The sequence below is a fragment of the Myxocyprinus asiaticus genome, chromosome 27, assembly GCF_019703515.2.
Source record: "Myxocyprinus asiaticus isolate MX2 ecotype Aquarium Trade chromosome 27, UBuf_Myxa_2, whole genome shotgun sequence".
In the NCBI taxonomy this organism is placed as follows: Eukaryota; Metazoa; Chordata; class Actinopteri; order Cypriniformes; family Catostomidae; genus Myxocyprinus; species Myxocyprinus asiaticus.
Genome location: NC_059370.1, coordinates 2,947,976 through 2,970,684, shown reverse-complemented (window position 1 = coordinate 2,970,684; position 22,709 = coordinate 2,947,976). Strand labels below are relative to the sequence as shown.

The 22,709-nt window shown below is 38.8% G+C and overlaps 1 protein-coding gene across 6 annotated transcripts in view; it reads right to left on the bottom strand.

Annotated features, from left to right (window-relative positions):
• LOC127418138 (misshapen-like kinase 1) overlaps positions 1–22,709 on the bottom strand; it is a 144,623-nt gene that overhangs the window by 93,058 nt on the left and 28,856 nt on the right. For all 6 annotated transcript variants that reach the window (XM_051658535.1, XM_051658541.1, XM_051658538.1 and 3 more), the window contains 7 exons: positions 21,629–21,739; positions 19,971–20,061; positions 19,532–19,662; positions 18,836–18,890; positions 18,668–18,746; positions 17,315–17,490; positions 16,920–16,992 (listed from right to left, as the gene is read on the bottom strand). In XM_051658535.1, the coding sequence (XP_051514495.1) occupies positions 16,920–16,992; positions 17,315–17,490; positions 18,668–18,746; positions 18,836–18,890; positions 19,532–19,662; positions 19,971–20,061; positions 21,629–21,739 (716 nt within the window). The remainder of the gene's footprint in view (positions 1–16,919; positions 16,993–17,314; positions 17,491–18,667; positions 18,747–18,835; positions 18,891–19,531; positions 19,663–19,970; positions 20,062–21,628; positions 21,740–22,709) is intronic.

Sequence of the window (22,709 nt, the reverse complement as noted above, 5' to 3'; positions counted from 1 at the left end):
GGAGGCGGATCATACAATATGCCTCATTCATTAAAAGGATCAAAGCACAGGAATTCATAGAATTGGAAGAGTATTAAAAGTGCTGAAACAGAGCTGAAGCGCTGAATGTCATCCAGCAGTCTTAGAGAGTTGACCCAGCTAAAGTATAGGTACAATACTATTTTTTCACAGGTGTTTTGGTTATTCAGGGCAAGACAGACATATTTTGAGTCAGGAGACAAGGCAGGGTGACTTCATCCCAGATACATAAAACAGAGAGAGTTTTTTTTTTCCACCATTCCTTCAGTGAAGTCTTCTGGAGGCTTTACTTCTGCCACATTTTTTTTACATTTTAAAATAATAGTAAATTCATCAAAACTATGGAATAACATAAATGGAACTATGGGAATTATGTTGCGACTACACAAAATCCAAAATAAATCAAAATTGTGTTATATTTTAGCATCTTCAAAGTAGTCACCCTTTGCCTAGAATTTGCAGTCATGTACTCTTGACATTTTCTCAACCAACTTCTTGAGGTATCACCCTGGGATACTTTTTAAACAGTATTGAAGGAGTTCCCATCTATGTTGGGCACTTATTGGCTGCTTTTCTTAATTATTCGGTCCATGTCATCAATTTCAAAAACTTTTTTTTTTTTTTATTAAATTTTAGTTTTATAATTAAATACATTAATATGGTGGCACAATTATATTTTTATCTACAAAACTAATTTCAAACATTTAAGCATACGCCTTCAGATCAAAAGATTTTTAAGATCATGAGAAACATTTCAGTCAAGTGTTTCAAAACTTTTGACCGGTAGTGTATATTAATAAAGCCTTTAAAGAATTATATTTTAATCTTTATAGTTCCACATCCACGTCTACCGATAAGGATATTAGCAACTTTGTAGAGCCACTAGAACTTCCTAAATTGTCGAATGATCAAAAAGACTTTCTTGACTCATATATTACTTTGGAAGAGCTTGTTGAGGTAAAGCCTTGCCAATAGGTAAGGCACCGGGGCCAGATGGTTTTGCTGCAGAATTTTTTAGATATTATATCACAGAACTGGATCCACTTATGTAATTAACGAAAGGTGAACTACCGCCAACTACGACGCAAGCGCTGATCAGTCTCATTCTAAAAAAGATAAAGACCCAAATGAATGTAGAAGTTATCGTCCAATTTTCCTGATCCAGTTAGATGTTAAAATATTGTCTAAAATTCTGACTAATAGATTAAGCAGAGTAAATACATCTATTAAACATATAGATCAAGTGGGGTTTATACGTGGTCATAGTTCTTCTGATAGTATTAGATGTTTTATAAATATTATGTGGTCAGTAGCGAATGATCAGACCCCAATCACTGTTATCTCACTTGACGCCAAGATGGCGTTTGATAGGGTGGAATGGGATCTTTTTAAGATTTTGGAAATTTGTGGGTTCGGGAACGCTTTTATTGGGTGGATTAAGTTAAGAATCAGAATCAGAATCAGCTTTATTGCCAAGTATGCTTACACATACAAGGAATTTGTCTTGGTGACAGGAGCTTCCAGTAATACAACAATACAAAAACAATACAAAAAACAGCAAAAAGACATAGATAATAATAACAAATAAAAAATTATTATACACATACACACAAGTATATACACAAGTTACTTTATAAACAACTGGTAGCAGCAGTGCAAACTAATGGATTAATTTCAGATTTCTTTCTCTTGGTAGTGGAAACCGGCAAGGCTGTCCTCTCTCCCATTTATTGTTCTGTCTTGCCCTGGAACCATTAGCAGCCGCAGTAAGAAAAGAGGATGATTTTCCTGGTATTGTAGCAGGAGGCGACTGAAAGGAACGACTGAGGGGGGTCCAGTGCCATCGCCCGGCATCGCGGATGGAGGCAGTGTAGCTGGCTAAGGACCGTTTGGCAGTGTGTTCGGGAGCCGGCGAGCCCATCTCTCTCTCCCCTATCTCTGCTCTCTCCACTCTCTTTCTCCCTCTCTTCCCTCCCCATCGTCCTGTTCTTATTCCCAGAAGCCATCCTGCAGTGCGGCAGCCGAGGCACCAACACTCCCTATATAGAAATGGGGGGGGGGGGGGGGGGGGTGTGTGGAGAGCAGGGTGTGGCCGAGAAGTGTCTGGGCAGAGCGAGGCCGGAGAGATGAGTGGTGAACGATCCACCTGTGCGCCACACCAGTCTCGCATTCCAGTGAGCAGCAGTGGGAGTATTTAAGGAAAGGAGACAGTGGCAGATAGAGAGAGAGAGATTCACGGAGCTGTGCGTGTGTGTGTGTGTGTGTGTGTTAGTGTTGTAATGCTGAAAAGCAATATGTTTTGGTACTGCTGGAAAGCAGCTGAGTTTGAGTGTTTGATGTACACTGAAAATTGGTGCATTAAAGTGTCTTACGTGGATCGTTCAACTGGCTCCCGCTTCCTCCTTCTTAGGAAAGGCAGAGGTCTGCCACAACATATTATTACTTGTCTCCGACCCTAGTAGATTCATGCCTAGTCTCCATATAATTATTCATTCTTTCTCCAAATTTTTATGATATAGGGTGAATTCTAACGCATTTGTAAGATACACTTGCAAAAAGTGTGAATTGCAGCTGGAAAAAGCATTCCGAAAGGAACTGGAAAAGAATAGCAGTAATGAGGGTGAATTGTCTTATATTTCTCTCTTCCTGAAAGCTAGCACAGATCGTCAAAGAAGCATTTGTAGCAAATGTATCTCATGATTGATCATTGATCTCATATAACCACCGCACCAGGCTGACCTTCATTCACCAAACAGGATTGTAAGGTTAATAGACTGGTAGTCCTTCCAGGCTACCTTTCTTCCTTACTGGATTGCTGCTGTCTTGCCACTGTTATGCTGTGGATTATCTCGTGAATATTCCTGGGGTGCATATTGCTTCTTTTTCCCTGGACTCCCAGATCCTGGTCACAAGCTAATGCTAGCTTTGTGCTAATGTTCCTCAACCGGACCATGCTGCCACTGTACTTTACAACTTCAATAATCACCCGTGTCCAGATGGCATGGATATTCTCAAAGATGTTGAAATACTCCGCAGAGGCCCTCCTCTACACAGAGGCTCTTTACGCTATATAATATCACGTCCCCAAACTCCATTTCATCTCTACCGTATAGTTATGTGCCATCACACCTTCTGTTCTTCTCCTGGGTGACTTTAATATTCACACTGATGACACAGACTGTAAACTTGCCATAGAATTCTTGGAACTGCTTCAACGCTTCAACTTTACACAACATATTAATTTCCCCACTCATAGTTGTGGTCACATCTTGGATTTGGTTTGCTCTACTGGTCTTACAATACATCAGCTCTCCAGCCTCAACCTCAATATCTCTGACCAGTGACACTTGATAATCACTATGGACATCGACATCCCTATCCCCATTCCAAAATATAAATGTAAAATATCCTTCAGAAAACTTAAATCTATTTCTCCCTCAGCTCTTTCGGCCTCTCTTGCCAGTAAAATATCTGCCTGCCCACCTCTGCTGTCTGTAAATCCCTCTGACCTCGTCAACTATTATAATGACACACTCTCCTCCTGTCTTGATCAGCAGGCTCCCATCAAAACCAAAATAGTCTCATTACACACTCGGCTCCCTGGTATACACCAGAACTTCACCGAATGAAATCCCGTAAGCGTCAGCTTGAAAGACTTTGCAAGAATACTGTTCTAACAGTGCATCTTCTAGCCTACTCAGATTACATGAAACAAAATAAAGATGCTCTCAACAAAGCCCGGACCACCTGTTACTCTGATCTCATATTTTCTGGTTCTACCAACCCCAAGGCTCTCTTCTCTACAATAAATAAACTTCTCAGACCCAGTGACAACACCTCCAAATCCTTCACAGTTAACAAGTGCAAATCTTTCCTTTCATTTTTTTCAAACAAAAATTTAGACCATCTACAGCCACTTGACCACTTACTACCTCTCCACCTATCTCACCCCCCTTTACTACCCAGTCCCTGTCTCAGATTTCACCTGTGTCCCCAACAAAGCTGCCCAATATTATGGTAGGAATGTAAAACTCTACTTGGGTTATGGATCCCATCTAATCTTGTCAAGGACTGTCTCCCAGCTATTTCCTCACTCATCACAGAAATCATTAACTCCTCCCTCAGCTCTGGATCAGTCCCCCAAACACTCAAACTGGCTGGTGTTACTCCCACCCTCAAAAAACCTGGACTAAATCCTGATATCATGAGTAATTTCCAGCCCATCTTTAACCTTTTCTGTCAAAAATACTGGAATGTGTTGTCGTCTCCCAACTCAAAGCACACCTTAACTCTAATGATTTCTTTGAACCATTTCAATCTGGTTTCCGCTCACAGCATAGTACAGAATCAGCCCTCCTAAAAGTCACCAACGACCTCCTGCTCTCCTCAGATTCTGGTCACCTCAGCATCCTCATCCTCCTCGACCTCACTGCAGCTTTTGACACCATCAACCACAGCACACTTCTCTCTCGTCTTGAATCTTTTCTCAACATCACCAGTACTGTCCTCTCCTGGCTAAGGTAATATCTTACAAACAGACAACAGTTTGTCCATCTCAACAACTGCACTTCCTCTACTGCAACTTTGTCCCAAGGCGTGCCACAGGGTTCGGTGCTTGGCTCCCTTCTATTCATTCTTTACATGCCCCCCCTTGGTAACATAATACAACGTCATGGTCTCCACTTCCACTGTTTCGCAGACAACGTCCAGCTCTACATCTCTACTAAATCTATCACCACTGCAACTCATTCCATTCTGACCAACTGCATCACTGAAATTAAATCATGGATGCAAGCCAACTTCCTTAAACTAAACTGTGATAAAACAGACATGATCATCATTGGTCCTAAATCCCTCACCAAAACCATTCAGAACTTCTGCCTCACCATTGATAACTCCACTCTGGTTGCCTCTTCACACATTCGCAACCTCTGAGTCATCTTTGACAGCAACCTCTCCTTTGTTCACCATATCAATCAAACCACCAAAATTGCATTTTTCCACCTAAAAAACATAGCTTGTCTCCGTCCATCACTCTCCTTCTCTGCTGCTGAAACTTGGATCCACACTTTCATCACTTCCAGAATTGACTACTGCAACAGCATTCTCTATGACACTTCACCCAAAGTCCTAAATAAACTTCAGTACATCCAGAATTCTGCCGCATGCCTGATTACTCATTCCTGTTCCCGTGACCACATCACCCCTGTCCTCCAGAAGCTTCATTGGCTTCCTGCCCCACAACAGATTCAATTCAATGTCTTTCTCTTCACTCACAAAGCCCTTCATTACACGCCCCCCCCCCCCCCCCCCCCCCCCCCCCCAAATCTCACCGACTTTCTCCATCACCATACTCTTCCTGAATCCTCCGCTCCTCTGATGCTAAATTACTGTCTACACCACTCAGGACCAAGCACCGCACTTGGGGCGACAGACCATACTCCATAGCTGCCCCCTCCCTCTGGAATTCTCTCCTCAAACACTTTTGTGACTGTTCTGATTTGTCCATGTTCAAATCACTACTCAAAACTCATCTTTTCAGGATAGCTTTTAATGTCTGATTAATGCTGTGTATTATAGGTTTTACTGTATTGTTTTTATGACTATTTTTTAATTCATGTAAAGTGTCTCTGAGTACCTTGAAAAGCACTCTATAAATCAAATGTATTATTATTATTATTATTATTAATTGGTCTAAATCGGAAGCTCTTGCCTTGACAGCATATAGCCCTGCCATGGCTTTCCAACCTGGCACTTTCCAATGGCCCAAGCAGTGCATTAGGTATTTAGGCATTTTATTTCCAGCAAATTTGAGAGAATTAGTTAAGAGTTAATGTTGACCCATTAATGAAAAGGTCCTCGTGTGATGTGGATAGGTGGGCTTCACTACATTTGTCTATGCCAGGGAAGGTCAATGATATAAAAATGAATTGTATACCCAAATTCAATTATCTACTACACTCTCTCACTCTAGAAGTTCCTATTTCTTATTTAAAACAATTTGATAGAATATCGAAGATTTTATTTGGAATGGTAAACGACCTCGGTGGCATTTCAGAATGTTACATAGACCAATTGAAAAAGGAGGTTTAGGCTTCCCCAAAATGTTGTTTTATTACTATGCTTTTAATCTCAGACACCTGGTCCATTGGTCTCTTCAACCTGAGAGAGCCCCTCCCTGGTACAACATTGAACAAGCGGTCCTTACCCCAGTCTCACCATTGCAAAGTCTTTCTATCACATTGCCACATTGAGAAGTAAAAATGCATCACACTAACATGCAGTATGGACAAATATTTCCCGTATGTTCAATTTTGATTTTACCTAAATGTTTCTTCAAGCATATGGCTGAACCCCAAATTATGTATTAACAAGTCCCCCTTTTGCTGGAAAGAATGGATTGAGAGGGTTGTTGCTACACTTGGTGACCTTTATGAAAACAGAGCTTTGAGATCATCTGAAAATATAATTTGGGATTCTAGGTCTCAATTTTTCAGGTATTTACATTTGCGCCATCTACTTTGTACTATTTTTGGTGGTAGTACACAGCCCCTAAAGCTGCAGACACCCTCTGTATGGTGCTCACAGCCTTTGGAAAGGGGCATGAAGCATCAGTGTATTATTCCTCGCTGATTCAGAGTCTTGGTGATGGGGCCTTGGGAAAGAGATTTGAATCTGGAATTGGAGGATGGATACACAGCCCATGCTCTGTGGTTCTGTGCTAAGATTCAAGAATTCTGGTTAAGAGTCCAGAAGTTTAGATACTCAAATTACATTCTGCCCCAGACTATGTATACAGTATTGGGTGATGAAGTGGTTATTAAAGTAGGTGACAAATATACAAAAAGCTGGGTCCAAACTAGTGTAATGATTGTCAGACAAATAATTCTTAGAGGATGGAAGTCAATTGGTGCTCCCTCATTTCAAGAATGGTTCAACGAATTGGGCAGGGTGGCGGCATTTGAAAAGATGTCATATAAACAGCTTGGCAGATTACACGCTTATGGTAAGAAATGGGACAGGTATTTGGCCTTTCTGGAGGGCTCTCAGTGAGGAACATGTGGAGAGAAACAGAATTGTGGTGGTAACTGTAAATTCTATTATTTTTGGAATTCTGTCTTTTCTCTATGTTTGTTGATTTTTATATTTTTAATTTCTCAAATATTTTCTTTTGTTTGTTAGATTATATTGTTGAGGGACAGGGTGGGGTTGGGGAGGGGAAGAGGGAAATAATGGGAGTTAAGTTGATTCTGTGTGTATATGTTTTGTTTATTCCAAAGAATCAACAAAAATGTTAACAGCAAAAATCGGCACACATACAAGACATACGCTACTCAAAAACATCTGTGGCTCTGTATTTCAGAACGTGCTCGAAAGCGAAACAGTAATTGGTCAGTGGCGAAATTCTGAAGAGTATGAAGGGTCAGTTGAGTTGAAAACAGACTTCAAAATAGCTTGTGATTTGGTCTGTCAACCGCAGACACAGCCCATAATGAAAATGAACAACAATTTGCAGCTTTACCTGGCTGATCATTTCTGTTTGCTAGCTCACTAATATAGCAGATGGTTATGTAAGGGATAATGTACAGTCAGCCAGTTGTTATTGCTCAATAAACCCGATAGGGTGATCAGGGCCCCTAAGCGAAGCGGAGGACTCTTGTTTCATCCTGAATGGGTTTATTTTGCGATAACAATCGGCTGACTACATTATCCCGTTTATTACATGGCTACTAACCAAATAAAGAAATACAGTACATGAACATAATTAAAATTTTGATTTGTGTTGAAATTATGTAATTTGAAAAGAAAGAAATCGCTGAACAACTGGAATCCACCTCTGGTTTGCATCAGAGTTCTGCTTGTGATTATTTTGTGAAAATTACCATCTGACTCCTCAATATTCTGCCTTTTACAAGACTACTTGCCAAATAAACAAATAAATGGACATGAAACATTGTTGTGCGGTTGTTACAGAGCGATATCTGACTGCTGGATAGCGGCATTCAGCAATCAGAATTAAGTATTTCAGAGAGCCGTGTAATAAGCTTAATTAACCGTGAGAGGCAGAAAACGTGATCGCGCTTAAAATACGATTAATTGTGCAGCCCCATATACAGGGTCGGGGAGTAAGGGAATACATGTAATGGGATTACGTATATAAAATACAAAATATAAGAAACTGTATTCCACTACAGTTACAATTTAAATCATTGGTAATTACAATACAGTTACATTCAAAAAGTATTTTGATTACTGAAGAGATTACTTTGCATTTTATTGTCATTTGTTTCATTTAATATTTATTCCTTTCAGATGGAAAACATTTATACATATAAATTATGTGATCCAAAGTGCATTTGAACAGCGGTGAAACACTTTCTTATGATGTGTTACATTCATATGAGCAGACAGAGAAGTAAGTTTGAAGTTTGGAGCAGAAGAAATAGAAATTAATCTTGTGTAAATTGTCAGCTTTACGATAAGCTAAAATGCTATTTCTAGCCATTTTACATGCACGTTACCAGACACGATCATATTTTTTTGTCAAGAAAATACATGTTGGATCATAATTTCTTTTTTTTCTAGTAAGACCTTTGATATTAGGGCAAAAATCTTATTCTTGATAATAATTTTTGTATTGTTTTCCTGTAAAAATATCTAAAAATTCTTAAAACAAGATCAATTTGATTTATCTTGTTTTAGAAACAACTCTGCATAAGATATTTAGGTTTTTCAGAGAATGTATTTTTAACGTGTATTTTGTCTTACTGTACTGACAGAGTTTTTGTAGTCAAAACAAGTGAAAAAATCTACCAGTGCTGAAGAAGAAATCCAGATTATTTAGAACACGTTACTGACCTTGAGTAATCTAACGGAATACGTTACAAATGACATTTTACAGCATGTATTCTGTAATCTGTAGTGGAATACATTTCAAAAGTAACCCTCCCAACCCTGCCTATATTCAGTATATGTCACATTAATCAGCTACATACACAACATAAACGTCACACATTACAACTTACACCTGCACAGAAAATGAAGCCAATAAACAGGTGAATTTGAAATAAGTTTCGTAATAGTCAGAATGCACAAATTGTGTTGTAAATACATTTCCTTAAAAAACACAATATCCTAAACTGTCTAAATTTGAGGAATTCACAACAGAATTACTTCTAAAAAGTAGCTAATACTTCAGTATATTTATTATTATTTTTTTTTTCAATAGCTCAGGTTTTCAGAACAGTTTTGTCATGATGTTTAATCTTACATATTAAACATATTAATTTTTTTGTGATTAACATTTTTTATTGATTCATACAGTAAACATCAACACTCAACAAACATTCCTGTGGTCACACATGAGTATATACACAAAAAAAATAAAATAAATAATAATAATAATCACACACATATATACAACTATACCTCTCTCTCCACTGCCCCTCCCGAGAGACCTCCAAGAACGTCAAAATGTTGCCCCATTTCCCAACAAACAAATCCAAGTTCCCCAGTCTTCTAGATTACACTTCCTCGAAAGCCCCCACCCTCCCCATCTCCGTGCACCACTCCTGAAATGGGGGAGCTCCAGCCGACTTCCATCCCCTTAAAACAATTTGTCTGGCGATCATAACACTGGTTAAGACCCAGTTTTTTTTATGTGTTTATTCCCTATATTGATGACCGCCCCATGGCCTAAAATAGAGTCTGGGCCAAAATTAAATTTGAATACCCAATACATCACACATAAAACTCTGAACCTTCATCCAAAATTCTTGGATCTCAACACACCACCAAAAAACATGGCTTGTGTCTCCATCTTCTGATTGGCATCGCCAGCAGGTGGGTGTATCTTTAAAACCAAGCCTATACAATCTAGAGGGGGTCCAATAGAATCGATGTAAATCTTGAATTGCATAAGGCGCACCCTTGCATCTCTAGTTTTTTAGAATCCTATCCCACAATCCCTCCTCCAATACCAAGTATAAATCTTTCTCCCATAATCTCTTGATAGAAGTTAAAGCTCTGTCACCCAGACTCTGAATTAGAAGGGAGCAATACACTGATGCCTCATGACCTTTTCCAAAAGCAGTAATCACCACTCCCAGAGCATATGCCACTTTAGGGGGGTGTATGCTACTCCCAAAAATAGTACAGAGCAGGTGGCGCAGCTGTAAATACCTAAAGAACTGAGATTTGGGAATCCCAAAATGTTGAGCCAAATTTTCAAAGGATCTCAACACTCCACTCTCATATAGGTCACCGAGCATATTAACCTCCCTCACAATCCACTCTGACTAGCAGAAAGGGGATTTATTAATACATAATTTTGGGTTCAGCCATATGCTCGAGGCAGCATTTAAATAAAAGTCCGAATTAAACACTCTGGACACTTCTGTCCACACTGAGTGCAAATGCGAGATAATGGGGTGTAACTTAACTTCTCCGATTAGTTTGATAGAAAGGCTTTGCAATGGCGAAATAGGGGCAAGAACTTCCTGTTCAATACAAAACCAGGGAGGGTCTCTCTCAGGTTGAAACGACCAATGTGCCAAATATCTGAGACCGAATGCATTATAATAAAACAAAATCTTGGGTAGGCCTAGCCCACCTTTGTCATTCGGCCTATGCCTTACTGAAATGTAATCTGGGATGTTTACCATTACAAATGTATGACTTCGCTATACTATCAAATTGCTTGTAATAAGAGAGGGGGACATCTATAAGGAGAGACTGTAGCAGGTAGTTGAATTTTGGAATTCAATTAATTTTAATAACATTAACCTTCCCAATCATAGATAAATGTAATGAAGCTGTTGGGCCTCATGTATTCAGATAGAAGACAAAGGCAGGCCTAACACAGTCGTAAAAACCTAACTCAAGCCCCCACATTCCAAGTCGTAAATTATACTGATAAAAATTGCGCCAAAATCAAACAAAGGGAGTCCAAAACAGACTACAAATCCCATGAAGCCTTGCTCACTAAAGGATCGAACTCTCAACTCCTATTGGATGAGGCACAAAACAGAACGTCCCTCAAACATGACATCATCAGGAGTTGAAATACCTCTGAAATGCTTCGGGGATTTGCTTCCAGCAACTTTGCTTGCAGTGTGTGGACGCAGTTCATCGCTGCTCTCATGTGCAACCTCGTGGCACAAGGAAGTAACGTCCGACTTGAAACTGTGGCCATACAATCTCCATCTCGCTGGACGAGTTGAGATTACTCTGTGTTCAACCGAACACTCTAACGGATCCGAAGGACACCGCCGAGCAATTCGCATCTTCATCTGTTTGCCTACAGAAGTGAAGAGATTAAAGATTTCTCTTCCATCTTCAATCAAGTTGACATTTCTGAGTTCTCCGCCAGCCCGCTGAGAATCAACAGCCATACCGCGACAGAGCGAGGAAACGGCCGCCATGTCCGCTCATTATTAATACTCAGGGTATTAATTATCACGAATTTGTTTTGCTGTATTGTGGTCCAACCAAATTGGACTGTTGTGCAATTTCACCATCGCGGGTGAGACAGATACACTGAGTTCATCCATTAAAGAGTCAAATAACGCGGGACTGTTTACGAGCCGTCCACCGCGTCTCTGAGCGATGAACTAACAACTGCTTTCCACGATCGCGAAATCGGCTTTAGGGCTGTCACTTCTCTCTCTCTCTTGTACTAACCACACACACACGCACGCACACGACCCCTCACAAACATTCTGGCACACATTTTGGCTCGTAGATGGCTTAAATGCTAAAGCCCAGCTTTGTCCCTAAACTATCGTACAAGCGGATACACGCATTAACTGGTAGACGCCATTGACTGGTTTCTCTCCGCCCCCATTCGCGGTCATATTCCCTGGCCGGAAGTCTTGCGTGACATACTCTCCACGAGAGTCACGTCTGCCATTTTGTGCGCGTCCCTCCTTACACACACACACACACTGTCACACACACACCTTATGTGTTATAGGATTATTTTTATTTCCATATCTAATCATATCACTGTTTAGTTTGTAGTTGTAAGTCAGAAGTTTATTGACTGCATTGTCTTAATTATTAATTGATATTACTACATAAATAAACTTTGTTTATATTACAAAGAGAAGTGTTTTGGTTTGTTTTGCATATGCCTGTGTCATGCTGACGGAATGTCAGTGCTTGGATTCAAACCTTCATTCATTGTATTTTCCTGAAAATCGATATTCTTCGGATGTCGATTTTCCTAAGAAAACAACCTAATATTGAGACTGTTTTACTATTTGGTTATTAGTCCCTGATTTCAGGGTGGTGCCCCGTCAGTGTTAATCCTTATTAATATTCTATTGATTTTTGATAATTGATAATTATCTTTGATGATTGTTGAATTTGAATGATCAATAAGCTAGTGTTAATTTTAATTAATGTTTAATGTTAACAATTAACGATTATCTTTGATAACTGTTGATTTAAAGGATTAAAAAAAAGATAACATTGATTCTCATCAGTGTTCTATTGATTTTAATAATTAATAATTATCTTTGATAATTATTAATTATTGCTAATAACCAAACTTGCTCCTAAACGTAGCACACTACATTTACTGGAACCCCATATTAGGTTTTAATGAGTTAGATTCAATTGATTAATTTAAATATTAATTAATAACTACAGAAATAATTATTAATTATTTCTGATAGTAACACTGATCTAAACAACCAGTAAAGCCCTACAAAGCCCACCTGCCCACATCACTCGAAAACCTTTTTATTAAAGGGTCAAAATTAACTAACTAAATCACACAAATTTGCTGGGAATAAAATACCCAAACACTTAATGCCCTGTTTGGGCCACTGGAAGTGCCCAACTGAAAAGCCATTACCGGGCAGTATGCTGTCAGAGCCAAAGCTTCGGATTTAGACCAATTAACTCTGTATTCCAAGAACTTCGAAAAGGAATTAATAATTCCGTGGAGGCAAGGCATAGATCTAGTAGGGTCGGAGACAAATAATAAAATATAACCTGTGTAAAGCAAAAGCTTATACACCACTACCCCTGGAAAATCAACCTCCTTTCTTATCAAGGCAGCTAATGGTTCCAGGGCAAGACAAAACAATAATGGGGAAAGAGGGCAACCCTGCTGGGTGCCCCTATCCAGAGTAAAATAATTATTGCTTGTATGAAATTATTTGCTTGTACTGCCGCTACCAGGTGTCTATAAAGTAACTTAATCCAACCAATAAAAGTATTCTCGAACCCATACATTTCCAAAATCTTAAAAAGATAATCCCATTCTACCATATCAAAAGCCTTTTTGGCGTCAAGTGAGAGTCTGATCATTCGCCACTGACCACATGATTTTGATGAAACGCCTAATGTTATCAGAAGAGCTGCGGCCCAGAATAAACCCCACCTGATCTATATGTATTGTGTAAGAGATGTCATAACTTTACTTAATCGGTTAGCCAAAATATTTGACAATATTTTAACGTCTAGCTGGATCAGGGAAATTGGACGGTAACTCTTACACTTGCTTGGATCTGGGCTTGTGTCATGGTTGGCGGAAGCTTTCCATTCTTTAATGATTCCATCTAAACTTCTAGCAAAAGTGGAGCCAATTCTGTAGCATAAGATTTAAAAAACTCAGCGTCAAATCCATCTGGCCCCGGAGCCTTGCCTGTAGGCAAGGCCTTAATTACCTCGCCAAGCTCCTACAAGGTTATCTCAGAATGAAGAGAATGTTTTTGCTCAGGCGTCAGTTTAGGAAGTTCTAATGGTTCCACAAAGTTTCTAATATCCTCATCAGTAGACGAAGACATGGAACTATAGAGATCACAATACAATTCTTTAAAAGCATTATTAATAACAATGGCTGAGGTAAATATTTCACCACCAGCAGATTTCACTGAGGGAATGGAAGAAAAAGACTCTCTCTGTTTTATATATCTAGCCAGAGGTTCCCTATCTGTCACTCACTCGAAGTTGTGTCGATGTAGTGACACTAGGGGTCACACTTGGGAGCCCCAAACGCCTCTGCTTTTTTTAAAAAAGGCCAATGAGAATTGCAGAGTGGAATTTCGGTGGTGAACCTGCAAGCGCTGCCCCAGGAGGAGGCAGACCCAGCCTTGGCGTTGCTGTGTCCGGTGCGAGCTTTACACATCTATTTGGATCGCACGCAGAGCTTTAGAAGCTCCGAGCAGCTCTTTGTCTGCTTTGGTGGACAGCAGAAAGGAAGCGCTGTCTCCAAACAGAGGATCACCCACTGGGTCATTGACACCATCGCGATGGCATATCAGGCTCAGGACGTGCCACCCCCTGCGGGGTTACGAGCCCACTCTACCAGGAGTGTGGTGGCCTCCTGGGCCCTGGCCAATGATACCTCTTTGGCAGACATCTGCAGAGCAGCGGGCTGGGCAGCACATTGCAAGGTTCTACAATCTCCGGGTTGAGCCGGTCTCGTCCCGTGTATTGGCAGGCACGAGCATGTAAGTTCTGGGACACCTGGCCGGGTGTACCGCTTGCGTATAGCGCCTTTCCCCTCCCTTGAGGTGAAGATGTGCACTCTTGACTCCCAGTCGTGTTCACAGACTGTGATCCCTGGATGACTTTCCTCCTTAGCCCTCTGGCAGTTGAGCATTGCCGACATGTTCAACATTTCTCGCCAAATTTCCCTAATTTCTCCGACCAAATCGACTCTCGGGCTCGGGGTCTGCTCAGGGGTGTCAGCTTGAGCACGTAAGTGTCTTTTAGTGTCTCCAGAGCCCAAGGATTTTGAATTCTTTGACATATTGTCCTCCTAGAACAGTTATGGAACAGAGTGTATCGAATCTCACCGGTTTCTGTCATTAATAGTGTTAAAAATAGCAAAGCGCGCAGAGCTCGCCGTTCACACATCCGAACCTCTCCAAACATATTAATTTTTATTATGTTTGATACATCTTTAAATAAATGTAAGTAGTTTATGCAATTTTCAAAATATTTGAATATTTGCTTGAAGTTTGGCCTATTACAGTTTGATATATGTTTTTGACAATTTGCACATTATCGTCAACCAAAATATTTTTGTCGACTTAAATTCTATGCCATTTTAGTCCAAGTAAAATTTACTAAAAAGAATGAATATGACATGATGAAATAATGACTAAATGTATAGTACATTTTTTATTAAAATTATGGCAAAAAATTTTTTTTAACAATCATTAAGAAATTATAATATATGACTCATAGTATGTGTGTGTATATATGTATGTATATACAAAGTGGTATTCAACTAATCACGAAGTATAGTCAGGACATTACTGATGTAAAAAACAGCACCATCACTATTTGAAAAAGTAATTTTTGATCAAATCTAGACAGGCCCGATTTCCAGCAGCAACATCTATGGCAAGTGCTACAGGAAGCGTGGGGTGAAATGTCACCCAAGTATCTGGACAAACTAACAGCTAGAATGCCAAGGATCTGCTATCTCCCACTTGCAATATATTCAAAATTCTGCTGCGAAAGTACTAACTTACACTAAACAATCTGCACATATTACTCCCATCCTATTTAACCTTCACTGGCTACCTGTCGCATCCTGTACTGCATACAAAATTGTACTGCTTACGTTAAAGTCACTCCACGGTCTAGCTCCTTCTTACCTTTCTGATTTACTTTCTCCCTATATTCCTATTCGCTCACTCCGATCTTCTGTCTACAAACTTCTTCTTGTTCCTAGATTCCGCCTTTCGTCAATGGGCGGCAGGTTTTTTTCTGTTGTGGCACCTAAGCTATGGAACTCAATCCCCCTGGCTCTCCGAACTACTACCTCTATCTCTGAATTCAAATCTCAGCTCAAAACCTATTTGTTCTCCCAATATTATCAGCCATAATGTGTATTTGCTTCATGTACTACTCATTTTATTTGTATGCTTATCTGTATTCAGATTGGGCCACTGCCTACACTGCTTAAACTTTCTATACTGTCTACACAATGTTGTGTTCTTTTGTACTGGATTTAAATGTCTAAACGACTGCACGATCTGATATCTGCTATATGCAACTGCATTTGTTTTTGCTCCGGACTGGGCAACTGTCCACTGTCCATATGATTGTCTATATGATTGTTATGTTATTTTTCTTTATTGTGAAGTGTCCTTGAGCTCTGGAAAGGCGCTATATAAATTAAACATATTATTATTATTATTATTATTAAAGCTGTCATTGCTGCTCGTGGAATTTTTTTTGATGAGAACTCTTTGAAGTAGTTTAAGAAGTTCTGAAAGTTTAGTCATTTTTCACGTTATTAATGTCCTGACTATACATTGTGATCTGTTGAATGCCACTTTGGTGAATAAAAGTACCAATTTCTTTCCATAAGAGCAAAATTATTCCAAACTTTTGGCCACCAGTGTATATATACAGAACATATACATTTTTGGTCGTGAACACTTCCAGTATAATCTAAGTTAAAAGGAATTTGGAACATATTTCCAGTGTGGATGAAGGGGTGCTTGAGTTTTTCTGATGGGACTATGGGCTACATAAAGCACAACAAGATGGGAAACAATGCGGTAAACCCATTCTCCCTTTAATTTCAAATACGTTTTCAGTAATCATTCATCAGAATGTAATAAACTTGCTCTTCCTCTTAACAACATTCCTTTGCAGCTGACATCACAAATCCCTCTTACTTTTCAACTCCTCATCTTCAAGAGACCACTTCACACAACCCAATAAATTGCCATAAATAAAATCGTCACCTTTTCTAGTTGAATATCCTCCTTCAATAAGAAATACATTCCAGTAATGAAATGGGCTTTGAATGCTGTTTCAATTCTGTTTCAAGTTTCAAGTTTGTTTTATCCTTGGAATTGGAATTTATAATATAATTAGAAATATTTTTGATATGAGACATGAGGCGTGATATCAACACATACCTGGGTTCACCTTCATCCTCATTCATACCATCTTCTTCATCTTCACTTCCACTGTATTCATATTCAGTTCCCTCTGTTAAGATTGATCACAAATGAACAATGAGACAAATTACTCCAGTCATGCCCAAACCACAAGATCCCATAAAGAAAAATCACACTTCAACTTGGATGGTGAATTCTCCTTTTCCTGTCATTTTGAGGTAAATCTTCACCTCATGAAGGCATAAAACGTTAAAGGTGTGACTTTGTTCTGTGAAACACAAAACAAGATGTTGGGCAGAGTGTGAGGTAGTGACAGCCTCAGTCACCATTCACTTTCATCATAAGGAAGAAAGATGCACTGAAAGTGAATGGTGACTACTGCCATACTCTTTTTTTTGTTCAACACAGATCACCTTTCTCTCGTCTCCTCTTCCTGGTTCTGTCAAGATGGTCTTTGAGTGTGATGCGTACTTGTCGTTCATTAGGTAGGTCTTTAATGAACGAGTGTCGTAGCAGCATCTCTGTGGACGGCCTGTGCAGGTAGTTCTTCACCAGACAACTGTCCACAAATGTCAGGAACTTTTTAGACCTTAAGAAGCAATGAAATTAATGTGTTAGCCAGTAAGTAAATAGAAAAATCAAGAATGAGATCTCTTTCTCCTGCACAGCAATGAGATTAAATATTGAGCAAATGGAGAGTTTTGTCTCAGATTTTTCTCTTGAGAAAGAGACTCCAGTAATCTCATAAGTGTTCATAGAGTTTCAGAAGAGATCTCAACAATGTCTCAAACTCTGCTCAGATTTGCCAAGATGGATACTGCAGTCTGCAATCAAAATTCAGACATCTCACATACTTCTCATCAAATTCTTCCAAGAGTAAATTATCTGAGCTTTTGCTCAGCAACATTAATTGTGTAGCTTTATACATTTATTGTATGCGAATAATTGACTCATTTGTGTCTATTTTAATTTATTTTAAGGAATTCTAGGAGAAACATCTAAAACCCAGTTAATCCATAAATTAAACATACGTATTAAGGGCTATTATAGAGAAACCTCTGACCATCCTACAGGAAATAACAATATTAATGTGAACCATAATGTTACACTAGCTATGTGTTTAAGAGAACAAAACTGTCACTTCCAGAGAAATTGTAGACTCTTATTACATTTACATCTAGTGAAAGCATGTCAGACAGTTCTGGGAGGTAATAGTAGCCAATCATTTTGATGACAGGTATGATGAATTGCTTATGTGTGTGCATTCCTCCATTCTTATGAATTTGCCGTGTTGATCTATAAGATACATTTCTTCATGTCCGATGAACCAAAAGTGTCATTAAACCTGCTCTTTGGCACGGTTCAAGTTTGTATTCGACTTATTTTTTCTGCAAACTCTACGTATGCTTTGGCTCTGGCATTTCAGACTGAGCAACATTTGAGATGCAGTGCGATTATATTGGTCAGCTGGTTAGTCCAGTTATGAACAAATGACTTGCTTCCTTGTTTCCATAGTAGTTTACGTTTGTCCTCTTATCGAATAAAAAATGCATCCACCTTAAGCAAGCGTAAAAAAAAATGTTATGTACATTTTGGGACTTTTATTCGCAACTTGGTGTTTCCTTCCAGCATTTTCTTTTTTTTTTTGTGGAATTCCAAAATCCAGCTCCTGTGAGCAAACTGAGAGAGGTTAACTGAGATCTAACCCTCATATGAAATGATATGGAGGATGCTCAAGCTAGCAATTGTCATATCAGCAGTCTTACCATTTCTTGGATTTTAGTTTGGGAGCAGGGTTACGTGGAATGAGAAACAGCGCTCTCATCGGATGCATGTCACACAATGCTGTGGAGAAATATGGAAAACACATGTAACTATTGGATTATATGCAGCTTTGTTTGCTCTGAAAGTGTGTTTGGATCCTGTAAACTCACGTGGAGTTCCCTCTGCCATCTCCAAAGCTGTGATCCCCAGAGACCAAACGTCACTCTAAAAAATTAAAAATAAAAACATTAAACATAGCATTTCACTAAGATATAACTCACCAGTTACTGAACACTTGGTGTAATACACATGTTAAGGTATGTGCCACTGCTGAGAAGTGACCAAATCATTTATAGCTGACACTGTAATTTACCTGTACATTAACTTGCACATTTTTGCTCATGTCTTGTGTTAACTGTAATGATAGTTTTAGTTTTTAAATTTAGCTGAAAAGTCTATAATGGGCTGTTAAATGCAGATGCAGATATTGTTTTGGTGGTTGTGATGGTGGCTGATGGGAAAACGTGTCCCATCGTTGTTCTACACCAATGGTTTAATGGCAGGTTTCACTGTGACAACTTACCCCATAAAGTAAGGCATGTTGTCACAAAAGATAAACATTTGTTAAATGAACTGTATCATTTTTCCTGGGCAAAAATGGTAAAAATGTTCCAGAGCTTTTTGTAGCCAAGACTATAAGGTATGTGGCTATGCAGAAATTGACTTTCAAAAATAAACATACCCTGAGAAATATTTAATATTGTAAAAAGTGTGACAAGACAACTAGCCCCGGTCTCCCTAATAATAAGGAGAGCATAAAAGACTGTCAGTGAATTTACGGTTTGGTAAACGGTCTGTTCACTTACCCTGTAGTCATACGTAGAGTCGGGGTTCTCATCACACGCAATCACCTCAGGTGCCATCCAGTACGGTGTCCCAATAAAAGTGTTTCTTCTTCCAATGGTCCTGTCTAACTGAGCACTCACACCAAAATCCACTGAAAAACACACAAAAACAACGGTTAACTAGTTAAACAATGACTCCAACCATATATAGTTACATTAAAACAATACAGTATTGAATCACAGAGTACATTTACACTGCTTGATCAGAATTCTGTTTTCTTAGTATCCAAGAATTAAAGAATTAAGTCTGAAAGAAAGAAAGAAAGAAAGAAAGAAAGAAAGATAGAAATATATCTTTTCAAAGTGGACATTTTCTGTGTTATTTGGCAAATGGAGCATTTCTCGTATCAAACACTAATGAGCTGGTAATAGATAGAGGGCTGTTTGTCAGACGTCTTACCAAGTTTAATCTCAGCATTCTCTGTCAGCAGCACATTTTGTCCTTTAATGTCTCGATGAATGACGTGGTGTGAGTGCAGGTGTAACAGACCCTGAGAGCACAAACATCATCAACAAACAAACTATACTAATACACATCAACTGTACACAAAGGGCTTTCGTTCCTAATGTGTCTTTATATTTATTTGTCTGTATATATAATATCAGTAGTCGTTAGGTGTGTGCAGCAAAGCCATTATCTGTATCTGTTGTTATGGCAAAATTATCTGTATCTGTATTTGTATTGAATTTAGTTTTGACGAAAGCAGGTCAAAACTAAATAAAGTTTCTATAAATATATATACAGTATATATATATATATATATATATATAGTTTTTATAATTAATTATATATTAATTACAAATAATTAATTAATCCATAATTAAATAGTTATTAAATAATTAAATAATTATTTATAATTAACTAAAAATATAGTGTCTATAAATAAAATATGCCTTGTATAAACCTATTCATAATAATAGCCTGTTAATAATAATAATAATAATAATACTAATGTTACATTTATATAGTGCCTATCCAGAGCTCAAGGACACTTAACATTCTCAAATTTCATACAGTTTAATGGGAAAAAAGAAAAAAGAACAAGCATGTTTCAGTGTTTTTGTATCGCATGAGCAGGTTTATTCTGAATAGATGTACACTCTATGGAGCATTTAAACCTTTATGGAACATATAAACTTTTTTGGAATAAAGGCTTAACCAGATAATTACCTTAATCAGTTATTACATGAATATAATATGGATATAAAAGAGGTCAACTTAAGAGACAGATAGAAGAGCTCTGCTGTGAATTTATCACTTCAGGTCAGGAATTTAATATTGCTCTCAGGTTGGTTTATTAATGAATCATTATGTGTGAATCATGTAATAAATTCACATTTCAAGAAGTGGAAAATGTGTATGATACAGTATCTTAGTTAATGTTACTCTCGACAAGCTCCAGACGCGCATAATAATTGGAGACCACAAACGGAGTCGAGGCCGAGGCCATCTGATTTGAAATCAGCACATTTTCATTCATAAGGTTTACACTTTAGTAATATTGGCTTTACAGACTCATAAATTTGTTGTAATTTTGGATATATTTATTTAAAATGTCGCTTAATCCTTGTGCTTATTGGAGAATCAGTGAAACTAATACTTTTTCTATTATTCGAATGAATTCATCATTATCCGTGCCTTTCCGAATACGGTATTCGGATTCGGGCACACACCTAGTAGTAGTAGTAATAATAAAAATAACAACAACAATAACAATAGCGTTCATTTATGTATTTTAGTGCAAGTCTGTCTCAACCTTATCAACTACATAATGAATGCCCCAACCTCGCTGGTTGCTAAAATGTCCATTATTTACCTTTTCTTTTTTTTTTTTATATTGGCTGTACTGTAACTGTCCTTTGGCAGGATCTGTCTCTGTTCAAGCACTTCACACTCCATTTCAAGACGGTATTCTCTTGTTTTGCAGTTGCTCAACCATTTGTTTGATGATCAAATAGGTCAGTTTTAAAACCATATGTTTAATATGTTTGTATTTCCATATGATCCAAGCTCTTCTGAATACAGACTATGAATAATATTTTGATGTGATGACTCACTCTGAGTACTTCCCTGCAGATGTAAGCGATCCAGTCCTCTTTCAGGCAGTTGCCTTTAGTCTTCTTCAGCAGGTCTGTGACTGATCCTGCACCACAGTACTCCATCACCAGCTGATCAGAGTCACAGCAAACAAACAATTACATTTACAAACCCACAGCTCATCTCTTACAAAAGCAAGACAGTATGCAGTAACTCTTTTGACCCCGCCGCGTTTTAGCGCCCGGTAGGGGTCTCCTCCGCCCCTGGCAGCGGCCCTGACCACTCCAGGCGGTCGGCTAGGAGCCCCTCCTCCCCTCGCAGTCGGAGGACATTCCTCCGCTTTCAGGCGGCCGGGCTCCTCCGTCCCCTGGCGGATACCCGTGGCTGCTCCGATTTCGGTGAACAGTAGTGGCGAGGACTCTACTACGGTGCATCCCTCCTCCTCCCGGGATTCGGCACCAGTGTAACAAGTTAGAAGGGAAAGGAGGAGGCAAGAACCGGCTTAACAATGTAAATAATATTTAATGGTTAACTTAAACAAGAAGACATGAACATAAACACATGCAGGGCAGCTGCCCGTAATTCTCTCTCTCTTGAACCTTTATCCCTCTCGGGCTTGATCAGCCTGATTAGGGGCTGGGTGTGCAGCATCACGGCCCGGCCCCGCCCTCTGCCCTGCCACAGCTTGAAATTATTTTTGTAGACAAAAATAAATAAAAATCTACTGTATAGGCTATAAAACATTTTTGACGTAAATAAAGCCAGTTAATATAAATGTTGCACGCAGCACATTTTTTAGGTTACCTGACAAAACATTTTGTTACAGCGTACACTGTCAGTTACATTTTGATTGCTGAACATTCTATCAGTATGTCAGTGGGAGTTTTAAAACTTTAATCTTAAATTTTATATCTAAAAGAAGTATCACATTTACAAAATATATAGCACACCTGAGGCTGAAATTAACTACAAATAAAGTTGGAATGAAGTCTATGTATGAAACAGTTCGAGCCGAATTAACTGCAGACGTTTTTTTCTTTTTTATCCCCTTTTCTCCCAATTTGGAATGCCCAATTCCCACTACTTAGTAGGTCCTCGTGG